The following is a 22,575-nucleotide window of genomic DNA, read 5'->3' on the forward strand; positions in this document are numbered from 1 at the left end:
TCAATCATCCCAATGCCTCCTTCCCTTCCCACGGCATATTCCCATGCAAGTATGGGAAATGCAACATCTGCCCTTTTACTTCCTCTCTTCCCACTGTCCAAGGCCCCAAACACTCCTTCCAGGTGAAACAGCAATTTTCTATTTAGCATACTGTATTTGCTGCTTAAGATGCAGTCTCCTGTACATTGGAAGACTGCAGTGGTTAGCACTGCAGCCTCACAGCTCCAGCGACCCGGGTTCGATTCTGGGTACTGCCTGTGCGGAGTTTGCAAGTTCTCCCTGTGTCTGCGTGGGTTTCCGCCGGGTGCTCCGGTTTCCTCCCACCTCCAAAAGGTTGATAGGTAAATTGGCCATTGTAAATTGCCCCTAGTGTAGGTAGGTGGTAGGAGAATGGTGGGATGTGGTAGAAAATATGGGGGTAGTGTAGGGTTAGTATAAATGGGTGGTTGTTGGTCGGCACAGACTCGGTGGGCCGAAGGGCCTGTTTCAGTGCTGTATCTCTAAATAAATAAAAATGCAAATTGGCTGACCGCTGTGCAGAAACCCTCCATTCAGTCTGCAAGCATGACCTCAAACGTCCGGTCACCTGTCATTTTAATTCTCTGTCCCACTCCCACTCTGACTTCTCTGTCCTCGGCCTCCTTCATTGATCCAATGAAGCACAATGTAAGCCTGAGGAACAACACCTCATCTTTCGATTAGGCACTTTATACCCTTTTGAACTCGTGACTTTTCTTCCTCTTCAAATGCCTCTCCTCTACTTTCCTCCCCCCCCTCCGCTGTCAATTCAACCCAATTCCACCCTTGCCTTCATCCCTTTGACTCACCCTCCCCTCCCCAGCACTCCACCTCCCTGTCCTTTCTCTAGCCCACAGATCTGCTTTCCAGTGCTCCCTCTCCTGCCTCCCCTCCCTCAACCCCACACACCCCTTTCGCTCCCTGGCCCCCTCTCCTTCCCTCGCTCCCCACATGTGCCCTCGTGCTCCCCTCTCTGTCCTTTGCCCCCGAGTCCCTCTCCTTCCCTTGCTCCAACATCCTCCTCTCCTTCCCTCGCTCCAACATCCTCCTCTCCTTCCCTCGCTCCAACATCCTCCTCTCCTTCCCTCACCCATGTCCCCTCTGCCTCCCTTGCCCAGCACTCCTCTCACCCCCTCCCTCCTTCCCTCACCCCCATGACCCCCTCTCTTGGCCCTCGCCTGCATTGCCCATGCTCCCCTCTCCCTCCCTCACCCCACAGCCCCTTTTCCCTCCTTTGCCCTCACTCTCCTTTTCCTTCCCACTCCTTCCTCCCTTGCCCCTCTCTCCCTCGTGCTCCCTCACCCCCATCTCCCACTGTAGTGCCCATGCACCTCTCTCCATCCCTTACCCCACTCCCCTCCTCTCTCCTTCCCTCCCTCTCCCCCCTGATCCTCCAGCACCCTTCTGCCTGCCCCTGCACCCCATTTCCCCTCCCTGCTGCCCCTTCACCCTCCCTCTCCCAGCTCCCCTTCACCATCCTTCTCGCTGCTCTCCTTCACCTTCCCTCTCCCCCTCACCCTGCTCGCCCCCCTCTCTCCCCCCCTCGCCCCACTCCCCCCTCAATCTCCCTCATCCCTCTACCCTCACCTTCCCTCACCCTGCTCGCCCTTCTCTCTCCCTCCCTTGCACTGCTCCCCTTCTCTTCCTTTGCCCTATTCCCCCTCCCTCCTTCACCTCGCTTTCCCCTCTCCTAGCTCACTCCTCTTGCTTCCTCACCCCGCTCCCTCCGCTCCTCCATTCCGCTCCTCCCCTTCCCTGGATCACTCCCCCGCTCGCCCCTCCTTAATGCCCCTCTCCCTCACCCTGTTCCCCCCTTCTCCCTCCCTCGCCCCATTCCCTCTCTCTCTCTCTCTCCCTCCCTCACCCTGCTCCCCCTCCGTCGCCCCACTCCCTCTCTCCCTCCCTCTCCCTTGCCCCGCTACCCTCCCCTAGTCCCCTTCTTCCTCTCTCATCCCACTCCCCCCTTGCCACGCTCAATTTCAACAGATGCATCGACAGAACAGAAACAAGGCCGATTTCATTTTTGACTGTGTAATTATAGTTAGCTGAAACACAACACAAGATTGTTGTAAAACTATATATTCTGCACAGTCTTTCAACTCAGATGTAAAATATAGGAGAGAGAGAACCTGGATAGGGACAAGACTCAAACAAGGACTGGAGCTCAGAAACAGTACTGCAAAACTTACTTTTAAGTTCCGAGAACACACTCCATTCACCAATCCAATAACGCCAGCATCTGAAACCTAACAAGGTTAAAAAAAAAACAAAGATTATCAAACAGCTGTCAAAATTAACCTATGAGAATCATGGTTGAAAACTAATTACAGTTAAGTTTATTCGTGTCTAAATTTCTTTAGGCTGACTGTTTTTGATATTCATTCCTGCATGTGATTCTTTATAGCTTACCAGACAGGATCTACGTGCTCTTGCTTGCAATGCCCTTTTGTAGTGCATCATAATTACTGCATAAACCAACATCTACTGTGGTTCTCACTGGCATCAAATGTGAATGGCCACTGAGTTATTTCCTCCTCTCTTCTTTCTGAATGTACATAATCCTTATTGATCACAGTTCCAGAGGAAGCAGTTACCCTCCAGCACCTTACCTCAGATTCCATTATTTGTGTGTGAGCTTAGGCATCTTTGAGAATTGGTAATATTTTTGATTGCGTGTAAGAGGAGGCATGATAGCCAAGCCCAGTACTGTTCTCATCTGATGTACACAAAGCCTTTTCAGCAGGGATCACTGGGTACAATTCAGGAGTGAGAACACTTGTATGATTTTTTTACCCCTCCTTTACCCAAGGACCCCTGGGCCAGTTGTCGCATCCCTATCACCGCTTGGCTCCAATCTGCACAGATTGATATCATGAGGATTGAACCTGGGACCTCTGCTAGTTTAAAACAGAAAATGCTGGGAATACTCAGCAGTCTGGCAGCATCTGTGGAGAGAGAAACAGAGTTAACGCTTCGGGTCGATGACCTTTCATCAGAACTCCGCTGGTTTGTTTGGCTCAGCAATTCCATTGATAAATCCAATGACTCACTAGCAGAGCCAATAACCCAATTTCAAACCCACTAAAATGTCATATCTATAAATCTATTGATATTCGAAATCTTGCATTTAGCACACAACATCCTGTTGGTCAAATTTACTTCCTGTGTTATGATTTTGTCAGGTACGAGTATTACTTAGCGCTGCCAACACTGGTTTCACCATATCACCTCCAGTCTCCAAGTGGCTCACCCCCACACTCTCGCCATTGGTCACCCAACACATCCATTCTCACAAGCCCTGCCTTCCCACAGGCAACTGGAAAGAAAGTGAATCGAATCTTTGCTACCTGATCCTTTTCTGTTAGTCAAACAGAGTCATTCCATCTCTGGTATTTTTCTAACTAACAAAAAAAAGTGTTAAAAAAAGAAAAAAATTGTTTTAGTGCCCCTTTGATTTCCCCCCCAGGATTTCTGCTTGCAGCAGTGTCCAAGAAATTAATCTTTAATTCCTGGAGACTTCTAGAGGGTTGGCAACTCTATTGATTCGCCAATAGGCCCGTCAATAAAACTGGATCCCTCTCTTCTCCCTTTGGGATGTTGGATTAAAGAAACCATCTTCTGCTATACTCAAAAATGGACAGGAGCCATCCTGGCTTAATGGATCTAGGATGAGGCAACTGACTTTTTCTATCTGAGATGGACTGTGTGTGAGCTGCGACATTCCACAAACTGGCTCATCTAGCTTTAATACACATCGTCAATGCCCGTAGCTTGGTGACTTTTTACAAACCTCTGCAAATTCACTTTGTTTTAAAATACAACAATTAAGCATTACTCATTCCCAAATCATTTCTGTGCGTGACAATGACCTTGACATTAGTTACATTATTAGTAACAGGATAACTTCACGGGATTCCAACAATACCTGTGGCAAAAGCTGCAACGATACAATTGACCTAAGCAAGCCTGGGCTAAATGTTGGGGTAGGGGAGGGAAAGAGAATGGATATCAGTCCAGTTACCAGTGGCCCCCACCTACAGTACTTATAACATAAAGAAAGTGTCCCATTGTACTTCACAGATGGATGGATGAAAAATAGAATAATAGATGCTGAGCCTGGAAAGGAGATTTAATAATAATCATACAGGATAGAAGTGGAGAGGCAGTATAGTAACTCATGTCAACTCCCACCCCCCAATTATCTGCCCTCCACTCCTGAAGGTGCTCAGCCATGCTTTGGTACAGTTCCACAGGCATCAGTCACCTTCTGATACATCACCCTTTGTGACTGTTGCAAACTAATCAAGATAGGAAGGAAAAATGGGGAGATAGATGAGGAAATAAATCCTCTAAAATATAATCAGATATTCAGGAAATAGCAACTTAAGAATGAAAACTAAACTTTCATTAATTCATTCAGCAATAATGTTCAACCCTGCGGACCAAGAAAAACTGATCGCAGGAGTATTTACCCGGAACAGCGACTCAAAGTACAGTGTATGCAGGACAGCTTATTCCTGCTAAATTACACTTTATGCATAAAAATAAAACAGTATAATTTGTAGCAATGACCTTTAGTGTTACTTGGTGAGGTAACTGTGCCAAGTAGGTAAATATTAATTTTCTTTGTCTTTAATTAAGGAACAGGTTATAATTTTTATTCCTCTATGATATTACACTATTGTAGCTTGGTGAAATATTAATTTGTTAATGATGATCTGGTAAATGAACTTTATTTACCACACTAACAATTTAAATGGCTGCAGACTAATGAATAATTGTTCTCAGTTGGCTCAGCGGGTTACTACAGTGAGTAGCTGAGTCAGAACAAGCAGGAAGGTCCTGGGTCTGTGCTGACTTAGCTGATCTCAGCTGCAGTGCCAGTGAAGTGCTACAGTTGATCCCAGTGTGCCTGAGTTAGGGAGGGGACCAACTGCCCAAACTTCTGCTACGGACTGCCATCCAGTGACTGTTACTGGAACTGCAGGCATAGCAAACATTGATAGCAGGTTCAGGCTTGGCTATGCTGTTCACCTGCCTCCCCCATGGCTGAATAGCCAGCTGATTGCCAATCTTGATGTGGGATCCTAGATGGTGGCTCAGTACTGGAGGATACCCAACACCCATGGAATTATATGCCATCAGGAAACCAGTGCCTTTGGGAAAGAAGGATGAGGTAGAAATCAGCAACATTGTACATTTTAACCGTGGAGCAAATTAGTATACAAACTGCATAATTTATTAGAAATCAAATCAGCCATTCAATTGACTCTTGCACTGCTTAGAGTAACAGCCACGCAAACTTTGCAGACCCCCATGTTCAATCTCGTGAGATAGCTGACTCCAGCTGAGACACAATAACAAGCTTTGATATCCCTGGACTGGAGAACAGAGAGAACAGGCAAGATTCCTGATGGCCATCCCATTATGCCGAAGTGAAAAGTGCCTGTATGGGCAGCATCAAGCAAAGTGGCCGCATAACTGAACTGCTTGCTGGAATATGCTGTCCAGAGACAAAAGAAAGGTCACTTGGACCAGGCACCCAAAAGACAATGTCGAACCAAACCAAAGCATCTCACGATCTACAGGAGAGAGGTGTAAGTAGGAAAAACACAAAAGGAAGATGGACAGAAAAAATCATTCATTTTTCTTGAAGTAACAAAACAATCTGCTCATATTATGACTGTACCTTGGTAGCTGAAAAATCGACACTATGCAAAAACTTGCAGTTCTTCCCCAGTGCATGTAAACTGGCATCAGTAATGCCCAAGCAGCCACTAATGTTCACTATTTGTAGCAGTCCACACTGTTGTGCGAGGGCTACAATCCCTTCATCTGAAACATTCCGGCATCTTCTGAGACATACTTCCGACAAGTGGGGACAGGATGAAGCAATAACTTTTAACCCTGTGGAAAGCCACACTATTAGAGGTTTGGATTTCATAGTGGCATCACATTAATAACTCAGTGACAGGTCACAATCATTGAACTTGGATTAACTACAAGCTCTAATACTTCATGAAATATCAAACCACTACAAAATAAGTCTTTACATAAAGTCTGCATTATCATTCATGTGAAGGTTTCATTTTTGTCCGTTTGCTACTTGGGAGAGGGTGAGATGAGGAGAAAGCAGGTTTCCAGATGCAGCAGAGCGCAGTAGTGGGCAGCGGATGGAGAGACTCAGAAGCCTGGGGAAAGCAGAGCACTGGCTGGGGCATGGGGAAGGGGGGAAGAAATCAGGTGCCCAGACGAAATCTCTAAGTTAGGACACTGTAACTATTCACTTTGTAATGCAAATATGACCTGCGCCCCTCCCCATTTTCTACTCAATAAGCCTGATAACAATCCATGACCCAGACACAATGCCCCATCAGTCATTCAACCCAGAGTGTTTAGTTTGACGGAGCAATTAGCAACAGCACAGGTACTTCCAGTTTTGGTCAACCTGAGATGTCATCCCTCTGTACATGTGTCCCGCCACTTAATGATGTCACTCAGTGTATGCTAAAAAGCTACGGCTTTGCTAGTGACATCACTTGTAATGATGTCGCCCCTCACCTGAATGAAATGTGCCTCATTAAGCCAACCTTGCAGCTCAAATTATATACAACAGACAGTGCCATGAATGTTAAATTTAGCCTCAGAGAAACGGTTACATGAAACCCCACATGATCTTGCATTGCCTGTTCATGGGGTCACGTATGTGAGAACTTAGGAACAGGAGAAGGCCACTTCGCCCCTGGAGGCTGTTCCGGCATTCAATGAGATCATGTCTGATCTGTGACCCAACTCTATATACCCACCTTGTCTCACATCCCTTAAACCTTTGGTTAACAAAAATGTGTCAATCTGAGTTTTGAAATTAACAATTGATCTAGCATCAACTACCATTTGCAGAAGAGCGTTCCAAACTTCTACCTTTGTGTGTAGAAGTGTTTCCTAATTTTACTCCTGAAAGGTCTGGCTCCAATTTTTAGACAATGTCCCAAGTCCTAGAGTGCCCAACTAATGGAAACAGTTAATTTCTATCGATCCTATCTGTTTCTCTTAATATCGTGAATACATTGATTAAATCACCCATTAACCTGATAAATTTCATGGAATACAACCCTAGTTTATGTAATCGCTCCTTGTAATTGAACCCTTGGAGTCCAGGTATCATTCTGGTAAATTTCTTCCCCACTCCCTCCAGGGCCAATATATCCTTAAAGGTGTGGTGCTCACAGTACTCTACGTTTGGTCTAACCAAGGCTTGGTATAGCTGTAGCCTAACTTCTGAACCATGTGCATTCTACATAGAAAGGCCAGCATTTCATGAGCCTTTTGATTATTTTCTTTACCTGTTCCTAACATTTTATGATCTATATACTTGGACCGCAAACCCTCCCCATCCCTTGACCCCCGGCCACATCCAACTCTCTTTAGACCTCCGCCATCTCTAGCTTTCAGCTCCTATGCCCATGTGGCAGTCCAGGGAATCAAAGTAGCCATCTGCCAAACATTATGTTGAGGGTGTAAGAACTATTGCCACTTCTGTACTGGCAATAACTTCTGCCCGTCTTTGAATTTAGCAATTTTACCCCGCTTTGTTTTTTTTTTAGAATTAGAATATTACAGCGCAGTACAGGCCCTTCGGCCCTCGATGTTGCGCCGATCATCTGACCTACACTATTCCAATTACATCCATATGTCTATCCAATGACCACTTAAATGCCCTTAAAGTTGGCGAGTCTACTACTGTTGCAGGCAGGGCGTTCCACGCCCCTACTACTCTCTGCGTAAAGAAACTACCTCTGACATCTGTTCTATATCTTTCACCCCTCAACTTAAAGCTATGTCCCCTCGTGTTTGCCATCCTCATCCGAGGAAAAAGACTCTCACTATCCACCCTATCTAACCCTCTGATTATCTTGTATGTCTCTATTAAGTCACCTCTCCTCCTCCTTCTCTCTAACGAAAACAACCCCAAGTCCCTCAGCCTTTCCTCGTAGGACCTTCCTTCCATACCAGGCAACATCCTAGTAAATCTCCTCTGCACCCTTTCCAAAGCTTCGACATCCTTCCTATAATGCGGTGACCAGAACTGCACGCAATACTCCAGGTGCGGCCTCACCAGAGTTTTGTACAGCTGCATCATGACCCCGTGGCTCTGAAACTCGATCCCCCTACTAATAAAGGCTAACACACCATATGCCTTCTTAACAGCCCTATTAACCTGGGTAGCAACTTTCAGGGATTTATGTACCTGGATACCAAGATCTCTCTGCTCATCTACACTACCAAGAATCTTCCCATTAGCCCAGTACTCTGCATTGCTGTTACTCCTTCCAAAGTGAATCACCTCACACTTCTCCGCATTAAACTCCATTTGCCATCTCTCAGCCCAGCTCTGCAGCCTATCTATGTCCCTCTGTACCCTACAACACCCTTCGACACTATCCACAACTCCACCGACCTTCGTGTCATCCGCAAATTTACTAACCCACCCTTCTACACCCTCATCCAGGTCGTTTATAAAAATGACAAACAGCAGTGGCCCCAAAACAGAACCTTGCGGTACACCACTAGTAACTAAACTCCAGGATGAACATTTGCCATCAACCACCACCCTCTGTCTTCTTTCAGCTAGCCAATTTCTGATCCAAAGCTCTAAATCACCTTCAACCCCATACTTGCGTATTTTCTGCAATAGCCTACCGTGGGGAACCTTATCAAACGCCTTACTGAAATCCATATACACCACATCCACGGCTATACCCTCATCCACCTGTTTGGTCACCTTCTCGAAAAACTCAATAAGGTTTGTGAGGCACGACCTACCTTTCACAAAACCGTGCTGACTATCGCAAATGAACTTATTCTTTTCAAGATGATTATAAATCCTGTCTCTTATAACCTTTTCCAACATTTTACCCACAACCGAAGTAAGGCTCACAGGTCTATAATTACCAGGGCTGTCTCTACTCCCCTTCTTGAACAAGGGGACAACATTTGCTATCCTCCAGTCCTCCGGCACTACTCCTGTCGACAATGACGACTTAAAGATCAACAACAACGGCTCTGCAATCTCCTCCCTGGCTTCCCAGAGAATCCTAGGATAAATCCCATCTGGCCCAGGGGACTTATCTATTTTCACTCTTTCCAAAATTGCTAACACCTCCTCCTTGTGAATCTCAATCCCATCTAGCCTAGTAGGCTGTATCTCAGTAATCTCCTCGGCAACATTTTCTTTCTCTACTGTAAATACTGACGAAAAATATTCATTTAACGCTTCCCCTATCTCCTCTGATTCCGCACACAACTTCCCACTACTATCCTTGATTGGCCCTGTTCTAACTCTTATCATTCGTTTATTCCTGATATACCTATAGAAAGCCTTAGGGTTTTCTTTGATCCTATCCGCCAATGACTTCTCGTGTCCTCTCCTTGCTCTTCTTAGCCCTCCCTTTAGATCCTTCCTGGCTAGCTTGTAACTCTCAAGCGCCCTAACTGAGCCTTCACGTCTCATCCTAACATAAGCCGCCCTCTTCCTCTTGACAAGCGCTTCAACTTCTTTAGTAAACCACGGCTCCCTTGCTCGACAACTTTGTTTGTTGGTATCTGGTGGGTGCACTGACAACATAATGATCAGGGCTATGAGGGGTGTAGTTGATGAGGAGGAGTAAATATTGATAGAAATCAAGATGGCCAGTTCTGGTGCAGAGTTTTGGCTGAGAGGTTGCCCCACTTCATTTGCCAGACTACCACCTAGAAATGGATGGTTTTCATAAGGAAAGTCTGGGCCTTTATATCAAAGGAAGTTGTGAACAGTCTGCTGCTCAGACTTGACTGGACTGTACAGTGCAGGTCACTGAGGCACAAGGGAGCTACCGATATGCTGTGGCCAGTGCAGAGAAAAGCCACAAGCAAGATCACTAATGCAGGAGAAAACATAGTTAGATATAATTCTTAGGGCTAATGGGATCAAGGGATACGGGGAGAAAGCGGGAACAGGTTACTGAGTCTGGATGATCAGCCATGATCGTACTGAATGGCGGAGCAACTCGAAGGGCCGAATGGCCTACTCCTGCTCCTATTTTTCTATGTATCTGTAGATTCAAATGTTTGAATGAAATCAAGAATTCATTTTCCACACAAAGAGGAATTGATACTTGTTTCAGGATGAGCCAGCTGAACTTTCTCATCCATCATTATCTTGTGATCTCTTTCTTTTGAATAAGGAAGAAAAGAAGCAATGGAAGGAGGGTGAGCAGCATTCATAGATACACCTCACTCAACTGGCAGAGCAACTGGAGGAGTGAAGAGCAGCCTGTGCTGCCTGTAATTTCCAACAGTGATTGCCTGTATTCAAGAGGCTGTGCATTATCTTCAGCTGAGAAGGAGCAGGCAATGCTGTTGTCTGTTGATCCTACATCTGTTGGTCATTCATTCCACAACCCCATGTTTGAACCTTTCCGATCAGGTTTCGACCCTAATCAAAGTTAAAAGTTACATCCTCTGTGACTGTGGCCATGGTGCACGATCCCATCTCATCTTTGTCTCAGTCACATCATCCTTCTCCAATGCATTTTGGTTTGTTCTGCTAATACCTATTTAATGCAATGGCTTCTCTTCCCATCCCTGCACTGTTACCTCCCAAGTTCCTTGTAGATCTACCCTCGGCCCCATCCTATTTCTCTTGCCTCTTGGCAATATTATCCAAAGACATGATGTCAGGTTCCACATGTATACCAACGACATCCAGCACAACCTCACCACCATTCTCTACCCCTCCACTGCAAGGGAGAGGAGTTTGCGGTGGGGGATGAAAACAATGGCTCCATGCTACAGATCACTGGGCACTCTTAAGCATCAAATATCAGAAGTGCATGAATCTGGCCTTGTCAATCTGGTGACGAGGGAGTTAATGGGCTAATTCTTAAACAAATGCTCATTAGTCTTATCCTTGAATATTTCGATACATCTTAAGGAAACTTAAAAGGGAGAAAAGTGTCTTGATGGTACTTTTTATTCAAATTACCCTAAACATTCCATACTCAAAATACTTATTATCATTTAAATATACCAGCTGGTTGCTTTGCTTATTCAGCCAGTGATAAGCATTCCTGGGGTTGGGAGGCACCATATCAGCTCAAGGCTGGTTTGAAACCCTGTTGTCCTTTGAATTCAATAAAGCTGATCTAAATTCCTTCCTACTGGCGACATCAGGGAGCTGCCAACTAGTGAAGAGGAGATGCAACTTGCTCAGATAAAATGTTTCTTTTAATTTTTACTTTCCTCCCCTTTAGTATCAAACGAACATTACCAGAGCCTTTTAAAATTTATAACATTCACACCAAGTGATCGGTTCCCAGGCCACTGTAGACAGCAGGATACAAGTAACTACTGAATGCTTGGAAATGTGATCATTTCATTTCCACCTCTCATTACCTCTGAGAATAGGAAGTTTACCATAACATTTTCTTTTTTAAAAGCCAATTTACCTTCACCTCTAAAAAATCTGGTCTTCACAGAAAATAATGAATGACTGAAATAAGATAAATTGCCCTGTTTTGTCCTCAATGCCTTCTCCTTCGCTGTTGCGTTCAAAATGAGATCTAGATCCAAAATACCTTCTGAGGTTATAGATAGCTTGTAGTCGCTGGAATTCAAGTTGATTTCCCTTAGTTGGGTGCAAATCTGAAGCATGATCAACCCATGATCTGTAATGTCACAGGCGCTGAGATCCAGTTTCTGGAGTCCTGGGTGCAATACCTGCATGCAAAGCACCAAGTATCAGCACATCAGTTAATTCTACCTTGGAATAGAAATCATAGTTACTTAAGTGGCAACTGAAACTACCCAACAAAGGAAGTGGTCTACGTTGCTCAAGGTTGGACTGCAGAATTCTTGTGGGTGAGGCAGCATAAGAGTACAGAAGTTATGCTGTACTCAGATCATGTTCCCTCTAATAAGGAAATGTGCAGCAACCTGCACAACAGGTGTCTCACAAGTTGTCCTGTTTAAGGTAACACGCATGCGTATCCGCTATAGGTACCACACGTTGAAACAAATAGACTGCACACAACAAAACAGAGGAAACATTGGTGCCAGGTGTGCCAATCTTAGCTTGGGCAGTTGCAGGGAAATAAGATTTGTCTCCAGAGCTAAGGAGGGCAAAATTTAGGGCTCCTTACTGATCGCTATACAGAGACCACTGGTGGAAAGTGTGCATGCATGGACATTGGGTGATGCCACATCCACTTAATACTTGGTCAGCTGTCAACACCCACTGTCTGGATTCACACAAGAAATAGGAGCAAGAGTAGACCATATGGTCCATCGAGCCTATGTCTAACAGCAATGACACTGGCACCAGACTGTTTGTACTGGATGGTTATATCTACTGTCTACCATCTACAAGATGCACTGCAGCAACTCGCCAAGGCTCCTTCAACAGTACCTTCCAAAGCCGAGACCTCTATCACCGAGAAGGACAAGGGCAGCAGATGTGTGGGAATACCACCACCTGCAAGTTGCCCTCCAAGCCACACACCATCCTGACTTGGAACCGTTCACCGTTCCTTCACTGTCACTGGGTCAAAATCCTGGAACTCCTCCCTAACAGCACTGTGGGTGTATCTACCCCAGATGGACTGCAGCGGTTCAAGAAGGCAGCTCCCCCACCACCTTCTCAAGAGCAATTAGGGGTGGGCAATAAATGTTGGCCTGGCCAGTGACACCCACATCCCATGAAAGAATTAAAAAAAAAGGAACTCCTCCAATGACAAAGGTGCTATTCCAAAAAACTGTGCAAGGTAAAGGATGCACTGCAAGATCAGTGGTCAGCTGCTGACACGGAATGGCAGAAATATTCTCGAAAAAGAACGTTGCCCACATTATGTCAAAGAAGCTCACCTGACGCATGTTCTCATCTGTAATAATCCCCTGTGAGCTCATCATTTTAATTAATTTGTCTTTAAGGTTTGGTGGCAGAGTTTGTAGATCAGCGGAATATCTAGAAATCGACTTTACCAGAGAGTAAATGCATCTAGAAAGGAAGAAAAATATCACGAGGCAAGATTGTGGCAAAAGATACCATGTGCATGACAAGGCGGGGGAGGGCATGGGGAGTAGGCAGGGTCAGGGAAGAGAGATCAGGGAGAAGAGATGGGGGGAGATGTCCAGGAAGTGGGACGGGGGAGGTGATGGGAAGAGACAGGATGTGGGATGGAGGCGGCGGCATTGGGAAGAAACGGGGGAGGTGGTTGGGAGGAGACGGGGGGCAATGGGAGGAGACGGGGGGGGGGGGCGATTGGGAGCGATTGGGAGGAGACGGGGGGGGGCGATTGGGAGGAGACGGGGGGGGGGCGATTGGGAGGAGACGGGGGGGGGTGGCGATTGGGAGGAGACGGGGGGGGGCGATTGGGAGGAGACGGGGGGGCGATTGGGAGGAGACGGGGGGGGCGATTGGGAGGAGACGGGGGGGGCGATTGGAAGGAGACGGGGGGGGCGATTGGAAGGAGACGGGGGGGGGGCGATTGGAAGGAGACGGGGGGGGGCGATTGGAAGGAGACGGGGGGGGCGATTGGAAGGAGACGGGGGGGGCGATTGGAAGGAGACGGGGGGGGCGATTGGAAGGAGACGGGGGGGGCGATTGGGAGGAGACGGGGGGGGGGCGATTGGGAGGAGACGGGGGGGGGCGATTGGGAGAAGACGGGGGGGGCGATTGGGAGGAGACGGGGGGGGGCGATTGGGAGGAGACGGGGGGGGCGATTGGGAGGAGACGGGGGGGGCGATTGGGAGGAGACGGGGGGGGCGATTGGGAGGAGACGGGGGGCGCGATTGGGAGGAGACGGGGGGGCGATTGGGAGTGGACGGGGGGGGGGCGATTGGGAAGAGACGGGGGGGGCGATTGGGAGTGGACGGGGGGGGCGATTGGGAGGAGACGGGGGGGGCGATTGGGAGGAGACGGGGGGGGCGATTGGGAGGGACGGGGGGGGGCGATTGGGAGGAGACGGGGGGGGGGGGCGATTGGGAGGAGACGGGGGGGGCGATTGGAGGAGACGGGGGGGGGCGATTGGGAGGAGACGGGGGGGGGCGATTGGGAGGAGACGGGGGGGGCGATTGGGAGGAGACGGGGGGGGGGCGATTGGGAGGAGACGGGGGGGGCGATTGGGAGGAGACGGGGGGGGCGATTGGGAGGAGACGGGGGGGGCGATTGGGAGGAGACGGGGAGGGGTGATTTGGAGGAGACGGGGGGGGGGGTGATTTGGAGGAGACGGGGGGGGGTGATTTGGAGGAGACGGGGGGGGGTGATTTGGAGGAGACGGGGGGGGGGTGATTTGGAGGAGACGGGGGGGGGGTGGTTTGGAGGAGACGGGGGGGGGGGGTGATTTGGAGGAGACGGGGGGGGGGTGATTTGGAGGAGACGGGGGGGGTGATTTGGGGGAGACGGGGGGGTGATTTGGGGGAGACGGGGGGGGTGATTGGGAGGAGACGGGGGGGGGGATTGGGAGGAGACGGGGGGGGGATTGGGAGGAGACGGGGGGGGGGGATTGGGAGGAGACGGGGGGGGGGGATTGGGAGGAGACGGGGGGGGGGATTGGGAGGAGACGGGGGGGGGGGGATTGGGAGGAGACGGGGGGGGGGATTGGGAGGAGACGGGGGGGGGGGGATTGGGAGGAGACGGGGGGGGGGATTGGGAGGATTCGGGGTGGTGTTTAGGGAGACATGGAAGGACATGGGGAATGAAGTGGGGAAATGGAAAGGTGTCTGGAAGGGAAATAGCTAAGAGGGACAAGGAGGGGACAGAGAGAGACAGGAGAGGAGATGGAGAGAAAGGGATGGGGAGGAAATGGAGAGAGGATTGGGGGACGGAGAGAAAGGGATGGGGACGGAATGAGGGAGGGGGGTGGGGTGGGGAAGGAGGGAGGGGGGATGAGGTGGGTATGGGGAGAGAGGGGGACGTGGTGGGGAGAGAGGGGGACGTGGTGGGGAAGGGGAAGAGAGGGGACGAGGTGGGGAAGGGGAAGAGAGGGGACGAGGTGGGGAAGGGGAAGAGAGGGGGTCGAGGTGTGGAAGGGGAAGAGAGGGGGACGAGGTGGGGAAGGGGACGAGGTGGGGAAGGGGAAGAGAGGGGGACGAGGTGGGGAAGGGGAAGAGAGGGGGACGAGGTGGGGAAGGGGAAGAGAAGGGGGACGAAGGGGAAGAGAAGGGGGACGAAGGGGGAAGAGAAGGGGGACGAAGGGGAAGAGAAGGGGGACGAAGGGGAAGAGAAGGGGGACGAAGGGGAAGAGAAGGGGGGGGAAGGGGAAGAGAAGGGGGGGGAAGGGGAAGAAGGGGGGGGAAGGGGAAGAAGGGGGGGGGGAAGGGGAAGAGGGGGGGGGGAAGGGGAAGAGGGGGGGGGGAAGGGGAAGAGGGGGGGGGGAAGGGGAAGAGGGGGGGGGGAAGGGAAGAGGGGGGGGGGAAGGGGAAGAGGGGGGGAAGGAGGGGAAGGGGAAGAGGGGGGGGGAAGGGGAAGAGGGGGGGGGGAAGGGGAAGGGGGGGGGAAGGGGAAGAGGGGGGGGGAAGGGGAAGAGAGGGGGGGGAAGGGGAAGAGAGGGGGGGGAAGGGGAGAGAGGGGGGGGAAGGGGAAGGAGAGGGGGGGGGAAGGGGAAGAGAGGGGGGGAAGGGGAAGAGAGGGGGGGGGAAGGGGATGAGAGGGGGGGGGAAGGGGAAGAGAGGGGGGGGAAGGGGAAGAGAGGGGGGGGGAAGGGGAAGAGGGGGGAGGGGGGGGGAAGGGAAGAGAGGGGGGGGAAGGGGAAGAGAGGGGGGGGGGAAGGGGAAGAGAGGGGGGGGGGGAAGGGGGAAGAGAGGGGGGGGGATGGGGAAGAGAGGGGGGGGAAGGGAGAGAGAGGGGGGGGGGAAGGGGAAGAGAGGGGGGGGGAAGGGGAGAGAGGGGGGGGATGGGGAAGAGAGGGGGGGGAAGGGGAAGAGAGGGGGGGGGGAAGGGGAAGAGAGGGGGGGGGGGAAGGGGAAGAGAGGGGGGGGGAGGGGAAGAGAGTGGGGGGGAGGGGAGAGAGGGGGGGGGGAAGGGGAAGAGGGGGGGGGGAAGGTGGAAGAGAGGGGGGGGAAGGGGAAGAGGGGGGGGGGGAAGGGGAAGAGAAGGGGGGGGGAAGGGGAAGAGAGGGGGGGGGGGAAGGGAAGAGAGGGGGGGCGGAAGGGTGAAGAGAGAGGGGGGGGAAGGGGAAGAGAGAGGGGGGGGAAGGGGAAGAGAGAGGGGGGGGAAGGGGAAGAGGGGTGGGGAAGGTGGAAGAGAGGGGGGGGGAAGGGGAGAGTGGGGGGGGAAGGAGATGTGTGGGGGTGGGGAAGGGGGAAGAGTGGGGGGGGGATGGGGATGAGAGGGGGGGGGGAAGGGGAAGAGGGGGGGGGGAAGGGGAAGAGGGGTGGGGGAAGGGGAAGAGAGGGTGGGGGAAGGGGACAGAGAGGGGGGGGGGAAGGGAGAGAGAGGGGGGGGGGAAGGGGAAGAGAGGGGGGGGGGAAGGGGAAGAGAGGGGGGGGGAAGGGAAGAGAGGGGGGGGGGGAAGGGGAAGAGCGGGGGGGGGGAAGGGAAGAGAGGGGGGGGAAGGGGAAGAGGGGGGGGGAAGGGAAGAGAGGGGGGGGAAGGGGAAGAGAGGGGGGGGGAAGGGGAAGAGAGGGGGGGGAAGGGGAGGAGAGGGGGGGAAGGGGAGGAGAGGGGGGGAAGGGGAAGAGAGGGGGGGAAGGGGAAGGAGTGGGGGGAAGGGGAAGACGAGGGGGGGGAAGGGGAATGAGAGGGGGGGGAAGGGGAAGAGAGGGGGGGGAAGGGGAAGAGAGGGGGGGGAAGGGGAAGAGAGGGGGGGGAAAGGGGAAGAGAGGGGGGGAAGGGAAGAGAGGGGGGGGGAGGGGAAGAGAGGGGGGGGAGGGAAGAGAGGGGGGGGGGAGGGGAAGAGAGGGGGGGGGAGGGGAAGAGGGGGGGGGAGGGGAAGAGGGGGGGGGAGGGGAAGAGAGGGGGGGAGGGGGACGAGTGGTGGGGAAGGGGGAAGAGAGGGGGGGGAGGGGGACGGGGGGGGGGGAGGGGGACGGGTGGTGGGGAAGGGGGGACGAGGTGGGGAAGGGGAAGAGAGGGGGACGAGTGGGGAAGGGGAAGAGAGGGGGACGAGGTGGGGAAGGGGATGAGAGGGGGACGAGGTGGGGAAGGGGAGAAGAGAGGGGGACGAGGTGGGGAAGGGGAAGAGAGGGGGACGAGGTGGGGAAGGGGAAGAGAGGGGGACGAGGTGGGGAAGGGGAAGAGAGGGGGACGAGGTGGGGAAGGGAAGAGAGGGGGACGAGGTGGGGAAGGGGAAGAGAGGGGGACGAGGTGGGGAAGGGGAAGTGAGGGGGACGAGGTGGGGAAGGGGAAGTGAGGGGGACGAGGTGGGGAAGGGGAAGTGAGGGGGACGAGGTGGGGAAGGGGAAGTGAGGGGACGAGGTGGGGAAGGGGAAGTGAGGGGGACGAGGTGGGGAAGGGGAAGTGAGGGGGACGAGGTGGGGAAGGGGAAGTGAGGGGGACGAGGTGGGGAAGGGGGACGAGGTGGGGAAGGGGAAGTGAGGGGGACGAGGTGGGGAAGGGGAAGTGAGGGGGACGAGGTGGGGAAGGGGAAGTGAGGGGGACGAGGTTGGGGAAGGGGAAGTGAGGGGGACGGGTGGGGAAGGGGAGTGTGGGGGGGACGAGGTGGGGAAGGGGAAGTGAGGGGGACGAGGTGGGGGAAGGGGAAGTGAGGGGGACGAGGTGGGGAAGGGGAGTGAGGGGGACGAGGTGGGGAAGGGGAAGTGAGGGGGACGAGGTGGGGAAGGGGGGACGAGGTGGGGAAGGGGGACGAGGTGGGGAAGGGGGGACGAGGTGGGGAAGGGGAAGTGAGGGGGACGAGGTGGGGAAGGGGAAGTGAGGGGGACGAGGTGGGGAAGGGGAAGGGGAAGAGAGGGGGGGGGGAAAGGGAGAGAGGGGGGGGGGAAAGGGGAAGAGAGGGGGGGGGAAAGGGGAAGAGAGGGGGGGGGGAAAGGGGAAGAGAGGGGGGGGGGAAGGGGAAGAGAAGGGGAAGAGAGGGGGGGGGGGAAGGGGAGAGAGGGGGGGGGGGAAGGGGAAGAGAGGGGGGGGGGGGAAGGGGGAAGAGAGGGGGGGGGGAAGGGGAAGAGAGGGGGGGGGAAGGGTGAAGAGGTGGGGGGGGGGAAGGGGAAGAGAGGGGGGGGGGAAGGGGAATGAGGGTTGGGGGGGGGGTGGGAAGGGGAAGAGGGGGGGGGGGGGAAGGGGAAGAGAGGGGGGGGGGGGAAGGGGAAGAGAGGGGGGGGGGAAGGGAAGAGAGGGGGGGGGGAAGGGAAGAGAGGGGGGGGGGGAAGGGGAAGAGAGGGGGGGGGGGAGGGGAAGAGAGGGGGGGGGAAGGGGAAGAGAGGGGGTGGGGAAGGGGAAGAGAGGGGGGGGGAAGGGGAAGAGAGGGGGGGGAAGGGGAAGAGAGGGGGGGGGGAAGGGGAAGAGGGGGGGGGAAGGGGAAGAGAGGGGGGGGAAGGGGAAGAGAGGGTGGGGGGAAGGGGAAGAGAGGGGGGGGGAAGGGGAAGGGGGGGGGGAAGGGGAAGAGGGGGAGGGGGGAAGGGGAAGAGGGGGGGGGGAAGGGGAAGAGGGGGGGGGAAGGGGAAGAGAGGGGGGGGGAAGGGGGAAGAGAGGGGGGGGGAAGAGAGGGGGGGGGAAGAGACGGGGGGGGGAAGGGGAAGAGAGGGGGGGGGAAGGGGAGAAGAGAGGGGGGGGGGAAGGGGAAGAGAGGGGGGGGGAAGGGGAAGAGAGGGGGGGGGGAAGGGGAAGAGAGGGGGGGGGAAGGGGAAGAGAGGGGGGGGGAGGGGAAGAGAGGGGGGGGGAGGGGAAGAGAGGGGGTGGGGAGGGGAAGGAGAAGGGGGGGAGGGGGAAGAGGAGGGGAGGGGTGAGGGGAGTGGAAGAGAGAGGGGAGGGGGGGGAGGGGAAGAGAGGGGAGGGGGGGAGGGGAAGAGAGGGGGGGGGGGAGGGGAAGAGAGGGGGGGGGGAGGGAAGAGGGGGGGGGGAGGGGAAGAGAGGGGGGGGAGGGGGACGAGGTGGGGAAGGGAAGAGAGGGGGGAGAGGGGGGGGAGGGGGACGGGGGGGGGGGAGGGGGACGGGGGGGGGGAAGGGGGACGAGGTGGGGAAGGGGAAGAGAGGGGGACGAGGTGGGGAAGGGGATGAGAGGGGGACGAGGTGGGGAAGGGGATGAGAGGGGGACGAGGTGGGGAAGGGGAAGAGAGGGGGACGAGGTGGGGAAGGGGAAGAGAGGGGGACGAGGTGGGGAAGGGGAAGAGAGGGGGACGAGGTGGGGAAGGGGAAGAGAGGGGGACGAGGTGGGGAAGGGGAAGAGAGGGGGACGAGGTGGGGAAGGGGAAGTGAGGGGGACGAGATGGGGAAGGGGAAGTGAGGGGGACGAGGTGGGGAGGGGAAGTGAGGGGGACGAGGTGGGGAAGGGGAAGTGAGGGGGACGAGGTGGGGAAGGGGAAGTGAGGGGGACGAGGTGGGGAAGGGGAAGTGAGGGGGACGAGGTGGGGAAGGGGACGTGAGGGACGAGGTGGGGAAGGGGAAGTGAGGGGGACGAGGTGGGGAAGGGGGGACGAGGTGGGGAAGGGGGGACGAGGTGGGGAAGGGGAAGTGAGGGGGACGAGGTGGGGAAGGGGAAGTGAGGGGGACGAGGTGGGGAAGGGGAAGTGAGGGGGACGAGGTGGGGAAGGGGAAGTGAGGGGGACGAGGTGGGAAGGGGAAGTGAGGGGGACGAGGTGGGAAGGGGAAGTGAGGGGGACGAGGTGGGGAAGGGGAAGAGAGGGGGACGAGGTGGGGAGGGGGACGAGGTGGGGAAGGGGAAGAGAGGGGGACGAGGTGGGGAAGGGGAAGAGAGGGGGACGAGGTGGGGAGGGGGACGAGTGGGGAGGGGGACGAGGTGGGGAAGGGGACGAGGTGGGACGAGGTGGGGAAGGGGAAGAGAGGGGGACGAGGTGGGAAGGGGAAGAGAGGGGGACGATGGTGGGGAAGGGGAAGAGAGGGGGACGAGGTGGGAAGGGGAAGAGAGGGGGACGAGGTGGGGAAGGGGAAGAGAGGGGGACGAGGTGGGGAAGGGGAAGAGAGGGGGGACGAGGTGGGGAAGGGGACGAGGTGGGGAAGGGGAAGAGAGGGGGACGAGGTGGGGAAGGGGAAGAGAGGGGACGAGGTGGGGAAGGGAAGAGAGGGGGACGAGGTTGGGGAGGGGGACGAGAGTGGGGACGAGGGGACGAGGTGGGAGAGGGGGACGAGGTGGGAAGGGGAAGAGAGGGGGACGAGGTGGGGAAGGGGAAGAGAGGGGGACGAGGTGGGAAGGGGAAGAGAGGGGGACGAGGTGGGGAAGGGGAAGAGAGGGGGACGAGGTGGGGAGGGGGACGAGGTGGGGAGGGGGACGAGGTGGGGAAGGGGAGGGAGAGGGGGACGAGGTGGGGAAGGGGAAGAGAGGGGGACGAGGTGGGGAAGGGGAAGAGAGGGGGACGAGGTGGGGAAGGGGAAGAGAGGGGGGACGAGGTGGGGAAGGGGAAGAGAGGGGGACGAGGTGGGGAAGGGGAAGAGAGGGGGACGAGGTGGGGAAGGGGAAGAGAGGGGGACGAGGTGGGGAAGGGGAAGAGAGGGGGACGAGGTGGGGAAGGGGAAGAGAGGGGACGAGGTGGGGAAGGGGAAGGGAAGGGGGACGAGGTGGGGAAGGGGAAGGGGACGAGGTGGGGAAGGGGACGAGGTGGGGAAGGGGGACGAGGTGGGAAGGGACGAGGTGGGGAAGGGGACGAGGTGGGGAAGGGGACGAGGAGGGGAAGGGGGACGAGGTGGGGAAGGGGAGAGAGGGGGACGAGGTGGGAGGGGACGAGGTGGGGAAGGGAAGAGAGGGGACGAGGTGGGGAAGGGGAAGAGAGGGGGACGAGGTGGGGAAGGGGAAGAGAGGGGGACGAGGTGGGGAAGGGGAAGAGAGGGGGACGAGGTGGGGAAGGGAAGAGAGGGGGACGAGGTGGGGAAGGGGAAGAGAGGGGGACGAGGTGGGGAAGGGGAAGAGAGGGGGACGAGGTGGGAAGAGAGGGGGACGAGGTGGGGAAGGGGAAGAGAGGGAGGGACGAGGTGGGGAAGGGGAAGAGAGGGGGACGAGGTGGGAAGGGGAAGAGAGGGGACGAGGTGGGGAAGGGGAAGAGAGGGGGACGAGGTGGGGAAGGGGAAGAGAGGGGGACGAGGTGGGGAAGGGGAAGAGAGGGGGACGAGGTGGGGAAGGGGAAGAGAGGGGGACGAGGTGTGGGAAGGGGAAGAGAGGGGGACGAGGTGGGACGAGGTGGGAAGGGGGAAGGAAGAGGGGGGACGAGGTGGGGAAGGGGAGAGAGGGGGACGAGGTGGGGAAGGAAGAGGGGGACGAGGTGGGGAAGGGGAAGAGAGGGGGACGAGGTGGAAGGGGAAGAGAGGGGACGAGGTGGGAAGAGAGGGGGACGAGGTGGGGAAGGGGAAGAGAGAGGGGACGAGGTGGGAAGGGGAAGAGAGGGGGACGAGGTGGGGAAGGGGAAGAGAGGGGGACGAGGTGGGGAAGGGGAAGAGAGGGGGACGACAGGTGGGGAAGGGGAAGAGAGGGGGACGAGGTGGGGAAGGGAAGAGAGGGGGACGAGGTGGGGAAGGGGAAGAGAGGGGACGAGGTGGGGAAGGGGAAGAGAGGGGGACGAGGTGGGGAAGGGGAAGAGAGGGGGACGAGGTGTGGGGAAGGGGAAGAGAGGGGGACGAGGTGGGGAAGGGAAGAGAGGGGGACGAGGTGGGGAAGGGGAAGAGAGGGGGACGAGGTGGGGGAAGGGAAGAGAGGGGGACGAGGTGGGGAAGGGGAAGAGAGGGGGACGAGGTGGGGAAGGGGAAGAGAGGGGGACGAGGTGGGGAAGGGAGAGAGGGGACGAGGTGGGGAAGGGGAAGAGAGGGGGACGAGGTGGGGAAGGGGAAGAGAGGGGGACGAGGTGGGGAAGGGGAAGAGAGGGGGACGAGGTGGGGAAGGGGAAGAGAGGGGGACGAGGTGGGGAAGGGGAAGAGAGGGGGACGAGGTGGGGAAGGGGAAGAGAGGGGGACGAGGTGGGGAAGGGGAAGAGAGGGGGACGAGGTGGGGAAGGGTGAAGAGAGGGGGACGAGGTGGGGAAGGGGAAGAGAGGGGGACGAGGTGGGGAAGGGGAAGAGAGGGGACGGAAGAGGTGGGGGAAAGGGGAAGAGATGGGGGGACGAGGTGGGGAAGGGAAAGAGAGGGGACGAGGTGGGGAAGGGGAAGAGAGGGGGACAGACGGTGGGGAAGGGAAGAGAGGGGACGAGTTGGGGAAGGGGAAGAGAGGGGGACGAGGTGGGGAAGGGGAAGAGAGGGGGACGAGGTGGGGAAGGGGAAGAGAGGGGGACGAGGGTGGGGAAGGGGAAGAGAGGGGGACACGAGGTGGGAGAGGGAAGGGGAAGGGGAGAGAGGGGGACGAGAGTGGGGGAAGAGGGGAAGAGAGGGACGGGGAAGACGAGGTGAAGGGGGGAAGGGGGAAGAGAGGGGA

General features: G+C 55.6%; 1 protein-coding gene across 1 annotated transcript in view; it reads right to left on the reverse strand.

Moving 5' to 3' along the window:
• Nucleotides 1-22,575, reverse strand: part of amn1 (antagonist of mitotic exit network 1 homolog (S. cerevisiae)) — a 60,057-nt gene that overhangs the window by 4,475 nt on the left and 33,007 nt on the right. The window contains exons 2-5 of the mRNA XM_068051034.1: nt 12,919-13,051; nt 11,634-11,775; nt 5,708-5,925; nt 2,208-2,264 (exon numbers count right to left, since the gene is read on the reverse strand). Coding sequence (XP_067907135.1) covers nt 2,208-2,264; nt 5,708-5,925; nt 11,634-11,775; nt 12,919-13,051 — 550 coding nt within the window. The remainder of the gene's footprint in view (nt 1-2,207; nt 2,265-5,707; nt 5,926-11,633; nt 11,776-12,918; nt 13,052-22,575) is intronic.

The sequence above is a fragment of the Heterodontus francisci genome, chromosome 18 (assembly GCF_036365525.1).
Source record: "Heterodontus francisci isolate sHetFra1 chromosome 18, sHetFra1.hap1, whole genome shotgun sequence".
Classification (NCBI taxonomy): domain Eukaryota; kingdom Metazoa; phylum Chordata; class Chondrichthyes; order Heterodontiformes; family Heterodontidae; genus Heterodontus; species Heterodontus francisci.